Genomic DNA, 9843 nt, shown 5'->3' with positions numbered 1-9843 from the left:
ACAATCCTGACTCTTATTTTAACTTTGGTAATTAGAAATACATGCAAAGAGGGGCAACGTACGGATCGATAGATCGCCTCCTTCCTTCACTTAGTTGGTTGCAGCTATATGTTTATTACTGCTTACACACACCAGGAGGCTCACGCGTCTATACATACAAATAGACTTACACATATAACACGTATCGAATCTAGAATAGGTATAGCAGTGAAGCTCATGCATGAACCAGAAGCTGGTTTAATTACTTCGATTCGGTTTATACTGTAGTTTGTGGGTATAGGTGACAAGTTCATTGAGCTCGGTCTCGAGAGAGATGAAGCCATCCTTGTCGGCATCGGCACAACTTCGTCCTCGCCAAGCTCTGTAGTCGGGCAAAAATGCCCCGAGTTTAGCGAACGCAGCCTTCACCTCATCCCAGGACAGTTTGCCATCTCCATTCAGGTCAAAACCTTTGAAAATATTTCTGATCTGCAGCTCAGTGTACGGAAGATCCTTAAACACAGTGACCTCACGCACCATCTTACCGTCTTTCAGTGGCCTATATATATATGCAAGTAAATTTAGGCTTGTTGGGTAAGGTATGACTTGCACTACTATGAATCTGTATATGATGGATCACCGGGTTGAGCAAAACATCTATATATAGGGCTCTGGCTGGTCCCTGCATAAATTCCAATTCTAGGAGCCAGTCAGATATTTCGTGTACAAGCTAAATATATACGGCACGATTAAGAAGAGATTGATATAATTGATTATTGACGGCTAGTTTTACCCACGTAGCTATATAGGTACAGTTTACTTAGAGCAACTTATACTGTGATACTACACTTATGTCCAGAAATATATATATATATATATATATATATACTAGCATTTATCCACACATGCTCTATATGTGCAAGTTATTATTATTATTATTATTTATAGAAAATAAAAAAGAAAAGAGTTGGTTTTTGCAGAGAACAGAAAATGGGAGAGAGAAAAGAGAGTTGTGGATATTTTTTTTTTAATATTTTTTTTATTAAAAATACATTTTATAAATGTCTTAATTATTCTTGTGATTTAATTCATTCTCAAATTTTATTAATCTTAGGGTCAATTCTGTCAAAATTTTAGATTTTGGCTAACAAAGTTTCGTCTCTTAATAATAGTATAGATTATGCATATAAATTGTAATTGTAATTTGTGTTCGCATTTTTTTATTTTTATTTTTTATATCCGAATTGTAGTCCAGTTTACTAAAACATAAAACTATTAATTAGGATATGATTGGCTGAGAATAAGTAATTTAGGACCCCTCATGTGAGTTGTGACCATGGGACCGCTTAAAGTCGAAGAAAAGCATCGCTAGCCCTAGCTCTTCTGCGTCCATAATTTTAGTTCAAATGTCTGGAATAACTGGAATCAAAATCGAATGGCTTGAGACGTCAATCGTTCCTCTTCTTTTGGATGAGTGTGAAATGCACGTGGATTTATATTTATGTGATGCTTAGGGGTCGGCTAGCTTCTTCAGGATAAGAACCAAAATAATCTGTCAAGGCAATTAATCCCAGTATAAAGCTTTTAGAAATTTGAAGATGATATTGACTCTGAAGCTTCGTTTGAATCGAATAAACCTAATCAAGTTACTTGTTCATTTCCAAATGGGGTCTTAGCTTAGTTACAATTGATATTCTTGAAACATACAAGCAGTAACCAACATCGTGTGACACATGATACTGCTTTTATAAGAGTAAAAGCAAAAGGCTGATGGATATATTATTCCATATGAATAAAGCAAAGGAATATTTTATCAATGAAAACTGGGAGGGAATATATATGTTGTTTAGATATCTCACATCGAATAAAAGTTATTTATCTTTTTTATTTTAGTTCGACAAATCATATCAAAGTTAATACCTGTGTACATACACAATTCAATATTTATCCTCTTTTCATTGTTTCGACTTGCAATAGTGACTGTTTAGGTTTTCCACAATTTCGTTTTCATTAGCTAATTTTCTTTAATGTATGTTGTGTTTCTACTATGGAGGTCTTGGTTTCGTCTCCTTTTAGTATCTCTTTTTTCTTTAATAACATGGGGCGGTAAAAAGGTTTCTTTGCCTCTCTTATCCCTCTTTTTTAGTTAACAAAAAGACCAGTGTACACGCGGTCATATGTACAAGGGTGTCCACCAGAGAACATATTGTTGTTTGAGTATGTATGACCTCTATCCGTCTTCAGTTTCTCTCTTATTGTTTTTCGTTCTTAACATCCAATTTGGTACTTTGCCAAAAGGAAAAAAAATCCAATTTTGTATAATCGGTTGACGTACTTTAGTCCCATGAACACTTCGATTTGTAAGTTTTAATAGGCATTATTCGCTGAAGGTCTGTTAATAGGCATAAATATTCGTATTATTGGAAACCATGCAACAGGGGTACGTAATTAATAGTTATTCGCGTATATTCCATGCTGAGAAGTAATTTCAAATGTAATTTCATGTCCCCGTATCTTATTCAACTGATCTGATCTTTGGATGAATCTCTACTCCTTCTACTTTAAGATTACCTTACTAGCTAATTCCATCACAGTTAGTTTACTTAGTTATGTGAACCTTTGATTTCTAGAACCTGGCTTATATATATAACAACCCTTAAGGTTAAATTTTCAAAATACCTGAAATGTCCCTTCTTTTATTAAATTTTAAAATCTGTAGTTTAATGTATATAGGCTATAATAGTAACTTGATAAGTATAAAAAACAGAAAATGAAAAAATAAAAAATAAAAAAATAAAAAACACAACGTGAGAGGCTGAGAGCAGTTCTTTTCCAACTGCACTAGAACTGCAAATCTGCAATTGCAGTTTGAAAAGAGTATTCTTATTTGAAAACAATAAAAAATCAGATTAATATTACATAAATATTAACAAAAAGAAAAAGCTAATTGACACACGTGATAGCGTGTGTTAAGAGGCTAGTAATGGATTACGGAGGAATAGTAAGCAATCCATATCCCCAACTAATCAACCATGCACAAGCATCTGCATGGCTTGGTAGGGCTACATTCAGTTGCGTTTATTCTATTAGTGAAAGTTACTTCCATAGAAACCCAACACGTACTGATGATCATAACTGTGTGATCTTGGCACCCAAATGCTTCTGTGCGTAGTCTACAAGATTCTTGAGTTCATCTCCACCTATATATGAAGCCGTCCTTGTTGGCATCAGCGATTCTTATTTGAAAACAATAAAAAATCAGATTAATATTACATAAATATTAACAAATAGATAAAGCAAATTGACACACGCGTTAGCGTGTGTTAAGAGGCTAGTAATGGATTATGGAGGGAATAGTAAGAAATCCATATCCCCAAACAATCAACCATGCACAAGCATCTGCATGGCCTTGGTGTGGCTACATTCAGTTGCGTTTATTCTATTAGTGAAAGTCACTTCCATAGATAACCCAACACGTACTGATGATCAGAACTATGTGATCTTGGCACTCAAATGCTTCTGTGCATAGTCTACAAGATTGTTGAGTTCGTCTCCACCTATATATGAAACCGTCCTTGTTGGCATCAGCGATTCTTATTTGAAAACAATAAAAAAATCAAATTAATATTACATAAATATTAACAAAAAGATAAAGCAAACTGACACACGCTAACGCGTGTGTTAAGAGGCTAGTAACGGATTATGGAGGGAATAGTAAGCAATCCATATCCCCAAACAATCAACCATGCTCAAGCATCTGCATGGCCTTGGTGGGGCTGCATTCAGTTGCGTTTATTCTATTAGTGAAAGTTACTTCCATAGAGTACCCCAACACGTACTGATGATCAGAACTGTGCGATCTTGGCGCCCAAATTAATGCTTCTGTGCGTAGTCTACAAGATTGTTGAGTTCGTCTCCACCTATATATGAAGCCGTCCTTGTTGGCATCAGCGTGGTGTAGTGCTCTCTGGGCTCTGTACTCGGTAAATTACGCCCCAAGTTTAGCTAATTCTACGGCCACCTCATCCTTGGATAGCTTGCCGTCTTAAGTTTTGTCAAAGATGTTGAAAAAAGTAATCATCTGCTCCTTGGTGTATGTCAGATCGGGATTGCGAATCCTCGGACCCCCCCCCCCTTCATACTGTCGTTCCGCGGAGGCATATATGCAAGAAAATTTAGGGTTTGTTGGGTCATATATGACTTGCACTACTATGAATCTGTATACGATCAGTGGGCTGCACATTACATCTACGTATAGGGCTCTAATCTGGTCCCTGCATAAGTGCATATATTCAAGTTCTAGGAACTAGTCAAGTGTTTCATGCAATGGCGGATCTAAGATCCGAAAATGGGGTGGGTTACGTATTCATGTGTCTCTTTGGGAGAAGCTCAAAAAAAATTTTGTAGTACAATTATGCACAAATGTGGGAATGCAGGAGCGGGGAGATAAGAATTTGAGAATCTAAGTGTTCAACGATTGATTTAGTCTGGAATTTAAGCCTTTTGGAAAGAAGACGAAGAATGAGAATTTGTGATGGATGGAGAGAATGGGAGAGCCAGAGAGGAGTATGACTTCGATAATTCAGAAGTTCGGGTGGGCTTCGTCAAACAAACATACATACGTACAAACATAAAATATATATCATATATAAGTTTTTTTTTTTTTTTTTCAACTCAAAAGTCTGGGGAGGCTTCAGTCCTCCCACCCCTATACCTAGATCCGCCCCTGGTTTCATGTAAGAGTTGAGTATATATTCACACAAATAAAAAATTGATCAATGTCCAATTGATTATTTGGGGTGAATATAATACTGTTCTCATATGTATTCTAAAGTTTTATCGATATATATAGAACATGTACTTGTGACACTACACTTATGTCTATAATACGTATGCATATAAATTGTAACTGAATTTTGTAATCATGCTTTTTATTTTATTTTTCATTGATTTTTTCATTAATTATTTGAATTGTTGTCTTCTTTTCTCATACGGCCATCTCTATCAGTATCAAATTTCTTTAGCCACTGCTTCAAATCCTCGGTGGTCATAATTTGTTTGCCATCACTAGCTACAGATCGACTTGCTTTTAATTCCCATAGAGAAATGTATATAATCTAGGTACGTTCTAGTAGTTGGATACTTGTATTGGCAATGGCAATTGATGCTGTGTAAGCCTTGGAACATCCTAGCTATATATAATGTGTGGGAGGCTTGGATCTCTCGCTCCTTTGTTGGAAATTTTATGATTTAAAATTAAAACATAGTTTAGTTATTTCTTTATTTATTGTGCGGTTAATTTCAATATTATCTTCATTATTTTATTTATGATTTTAACCATTTTTTTATATTAATATATAATGATTATTTGACCGTTATATGGTTAATGAGGCTAATGATGGTCGTTGGTAAGTATGACCTATATAAGGGTGCATGGCTAGAGTTGGAAGGCATATGGTGATGCATGAAACATGAACATGTGTGGGAATTTAGACTGGTAGAATGCAGCTACTCTAGCCAAATACCTTTACCAAAGATACTCTTACAAACTATACATATACCTACTTTACTTATACACCGTTTTGAGTGCACGAGTGATTAAGGTTGAATGGAACTTCTTAGCTGCATGATGGAGCTCGAAAGTTGTTGTATTTTGGGGGAAGTTCGTCATTCAACCTTGTGCAGTAGGAACAAATATTCTCTTAGGACATTACGCTTGCACGCCTCGACTTGATAAGTTTTTCCTATGCAAATATATATATTATTTTCTTACTTTGCTTATGTTATCTTATTTCTATTATTATTGTTATTTCCCAAGATATTACCATATTATTTTGTGTTTTAATTTTACAGGAATTTCGTCCCATATTTTTACAACAATCTAAGAGAAGCTTCATGCGGAATTTCTGTCAGAATTAATTTACATTGCAGATTATGAAAGCTTCATGTGGAATTTCTATCAAAAATTATTTACATTAATTGCAGAATTTGTAGAAACTTAGGCATGGTTATGAAACGAGTGCCTGAGTGTTAAGAGTTCTCTCTTGGTAAACTTCCTTCTTTTGTTTTGATGTTTTGTGCCATTGCACTACTAAAAAGAATTGCATTTGCGACGCCTATTTTGCGACGGCAAATTGGGCTTTTGCGACGGAAAAAACTTTTCGCGACGGAAAATTGAGCCTTTTGCGACGGAAATGTTGGCGTTGCAATAGGTGGCGTCACAAAATCCATTTGCGACGGTAAAATGCCGTCGCAAAAAGTATTTGCCTCGGAAAACTGCTGCCGTCGCAATGGCTAAACTATTTGCGACGGATACTTTGCCGTCGCAAAAAGATATTTCATTTTTAAAAAAAATTGGGGTGAATTTGTTGCGACGGATACTTTGCCGTCGCAAAAGAATATTTCATTTATAAAAAAAAAAAAAAAATGGTGTGAATTGCACACCAAAGCTAGTACCATCTAAACCACTCCAAAGAAACATATTACATATATACAATAATACATATATACAAGAGTTGAACTATATAGAAACATGATCAAAACCCTTACAGCAAGGGATAATGCCCAGTGGCACCAAAACATCAAAACTAAAGAAGGAAATTTACAAAAGACAGAACTCTTAACACTCGGGCACTCTTTTCACAACCCTGCTACCCAAGTATCTGCAAAGAAACAAAAAAAATAAAATAAAGGAGGCATGAGTTTCAGTATATTCGAAATGGAAAATAATGATTCAGTACCAGTGGATCTTCAAAACAAGATGAATATAGTTTCAGAATTATTAAATTCAAATAATTACTGTTTCCATTAGGACAAGATTATCTGCAAATGGGATTATGAGGTTCAGAGAATCAGTCCTACACCAGTGAAGATGCTATTATCTGAGGTCTAGCAGCCTTGGCACGTAAGAGCCTGGACATGATTAGATCATCAGAATATGTGCAGGTGAAGAAATACATTTACCTGTGGTTCATTCAAGCGAGCATAAGTGTCTCTAGGACCACCCATGCAAGCACCACAAGTGGGACTTGCAGGTGTGTCACAACCAGCTTCCTCAAATATCTGCGAGCAAGTCTTGCCACCTGATCCTGGCACTGGAAGACTGTACACGTCCATCCAAACCTACAAATGGCAAATGCAATATATCAAATTTGCATTTATCAAGAAATTTTTATAAGTTTAATTATGTTGCATGACAAACCTTTTGTGTAGCAGGTACAAGAAAAGTGGGCACTTTGACCTTTTTTCCCTGCAGTATAGCAATCAGTTCTGTAAGCTTAAACCAATAGTAGAAAAAATACGTAAGCAAATTAAATAAACACATGTAAGGAAAATACAAGGTGATGTAATACAAAGATAAAGGGAATTGAACTGTGCAATCTGAATATACTAAGTTATTGGAGTCTTTACTGAAGCAAGAAAAACTTTAGCAGCAGCCATAAAATCCTCTGTTTTCCCACCAGTACAAGATCCAATATAGACTCTGTCAATTTTCACATCTTTGCACTCTCTTGCTAAAGCACGGTTATCTGGAGAATGAGGCTGCAAAACAATTCAAAAAATTACTTGCAGAAGAGAGGTTAAAAAAGTAATCCTCAAGACCAAAAACAGAGGATTATATGAGAGTTATATATGTGCAGCTCACCTTTGCCACCAATGGCTCCAGTTTTGAGATATCAAATCTGTACTCTGTAAGAAATCTAAATCCATAGGAAAACAAACTCATTAGTACAACATGATTCTTAGGGAGCAATATGGTAGGAAATGATTTAAACTGTTGTTTAGTCTCATCTACTAACATGGCAAGGGCACCAGCAATGAGCTAGAAATTTCATGAATTGCAATCCAAGTAAAATCATTTTCTGAAAACCTGACTTTATATTGGTAAAATCAGAAGTTGATGCATTCACCATAGCAAACTTAAACACAAATTCCAGGGTTCATCTCCAAGTTGAATGCAATTTTAATGCCGATTTCAATGTTAATACACAGAAGATGTACCAACTTATAAACCAGAATATGAAATGGCTAGGCTAATAAAGTGCGAAAATCTAATAGAAAAAATTTACCTAGCTGTATCATCACTATACACAGGTTCATAGGGTACAGACGTTTTATCCTGCAATACAAAATTTACATCATTTAGCCTGTGCTAGAGAACTGAAATGTACAGCAACGAACAAAGAGAAAACGATTTGTTGCAAAACAACCCACAAAACAGTAACAGGTTTATGACAGGGCAAAAGTGAAATCTAGACAAGCAGTTCCTGCCACCACTAGGTATATGGGATAATGAATGTTGATGTCCTCATGCACACGCTTTAAAATATTTAGACAAGGAAGGTTCCAAACCCAGCCTTAAAGTCACCCACAGATGCTCACAAATGCATCAACAGCATGCACCAGAGAAAACAAGAACAGCTATTGACACACACATCTAACTATTCGCATACACAGACATTCATTTTCATGCTATTGATGCTAATATACATATACATACAAAACTTTATGTATGTGTGTGGGAGTGCGAGAGGATTTGATGATTTACAATACTAACCTCAAGGTACTTGTATGTAGTGCTATCAGCAGGGACGATACCATTTTTACCCCCAGCTTCAATAACCATGTTGCATAATGTCATCCTCTCTTCCATCTGTCCAGTATATGTCAAACAAAGAGTAATTAACAACTGCAACCAAATGAACGGCAGTTCCTTATCGCAGTGAGTTCACTTACACTAACCTAGAACGATCTCAAAACCCTAACCTAGAACGATCCAAATTTCACCTAAACAGCGCATAATCAAGGAAATTAGAGCAAAACCCATATCAAAAATTGGACAATAAGATAGAAAGTTGAGTACCTGTGGGCCCAGGCGTCGATGCCGGAGTTCTTGGCAGAGAAGACATCGTGAGCGGTGATCTTCTACTTAGCGCGGTGGAACTCGGCGTCGGGGTCTGCGAGGTCTTTGTACTTCTTGGAATCTTCTTGAGACTGGTAAAGCTAGGCTTTGAGCTCCATGATCGAAGAGGCTCCGACGCCGTCGCGCGGTGCTTCTTGGCATTATGGTCGACTCCGTCAGCCATCCCAGTGATTCCACCACCACCATATCGTTATAGAGTGATTAATAGAGGAAATAAGAGAGGTGGTAGAGGTCGGGGTGGCCATGGAAGAGAAGATCGATAAGAGCAGAGAGCTGTAGCGAGAGAGAGAGAGAGTCAGAGAGAGGAGGATGAGAAGGAAAGTGTAGCCACAGATCTAGATCTAGAAAAGTTTTTTCTTTTTTTTACTTTTCCTTAACAATTTATGCGACGGCGTGGCAAAACCGTTGCAATTGATTTAAAATTATACGACGGCAACATTATATCCGTCGCACAAACTTGCAAATATACTACGGAAAAATATCCGTAGCACATGCCGTCGTAAAAGCTGACTTTTTGCGACGGAAAAGTTTTCCGTCGTAAATTTCCGAAGCGAATGCAATTGTTTTTAGTAGTGTTGGGCACTATCCCTTGTTACAATGGTTTTGATCATGTTTATATAAAGTTCAACTCTTGTATATATTTAATATGTTTTACTAGAGTGGTTTATATAAAATGTCATGTTTTTATTTAAATGTGAAGTGCTTATTCTTTTACCTTCTTTTACTGTCTCTTCAGTTGTAAATGGTTGTCATAGACTCAATGATCTCTACAATTTTGGGATCGGGGCGTGACAAGGGAATTCAAAGAGGCATCATGATTTCAAAGGAAAATGTTTTAGTTGTAACAAGGCTGGGCATAGAGCTCCTGATTGTCATAGCCATAAAGGAAAGACAAACAATTACAAGAAATATAAACGCAAGGCCAAGGAGGTTCATATAGC

The 9843-nt window shown here is 36.4% G+C and overlaps 1 protein-coding gene across 4 annotated transcripts; it reads right to left on the bottom strand.

Annotated features, from left to right (window-relative positions):
- Nucleotides 1–6432: 6432 nt before the first annotated feature.
- LOC112172605 (3-isopropylmalate dehydratase large subunit, chloroplastic) lies at nt 6433–9275 on the bottom strand. Of its 4 annotated transcripts, none has more exons than XM_024310007.2 (8): nt 8843–9268; nt 8537–8632; nt 8049–8098; nt 7625–7679; nt 7390–7521; nt 7181–7228; nt 6943–7101; nt 6433–6641 (listed from the first exon to the last, which is right to left on the bottom strand). In XM_024310007.2, the coding sequence occupies exons 2-8, from the start codon at nt 8630–8632 to the stop codon at nt 6630–6632; spliced, it is 552 nt and encodes a 183-aa protein (XP_024165775.1). In that variant the 5' UTR covers nt 8843–9268; the 3' UTR covers nt 6433–6629. The 4 variants fall into 4 exon arrangements, with proteins under 4 accessions (XP_024165775.1, XP_040365753.1, XP_024165774.1 ...); XM_040509819.1 differs by lacking the exon at nt 6433–6641 and adding an exon at nt 8722–8766 and having other exon boundaries at nt 6648–7101; nt 8843–9272; XM_024310006.2 differs by lacking the exon at nt 6433–6641 and having other exon boundaries at nt 6648–7101; nt 8843–9269.
- Between the last annotated feature and the right edge of the window lie 568 nt (nt 9276–9843).

This window comes from Rosa chinensis, chromosome 6 (genome assembly GCF_002994745.2).
Source record: "Rosa chinensis cultivar Old Blush chromosome 6, RchiOBHm-V2, whole genome shotgun sequence".
Classification (NCBI taxonomy): Eukaryota; Viridiplantae; Streptophyta; class Magnoliopsida; order Rosales; family Rosaceae; genus Rosa; species Rosa chinensis.
This window is presented reverse-complemented; position numbering and strand designations above follow the sequence as displayed.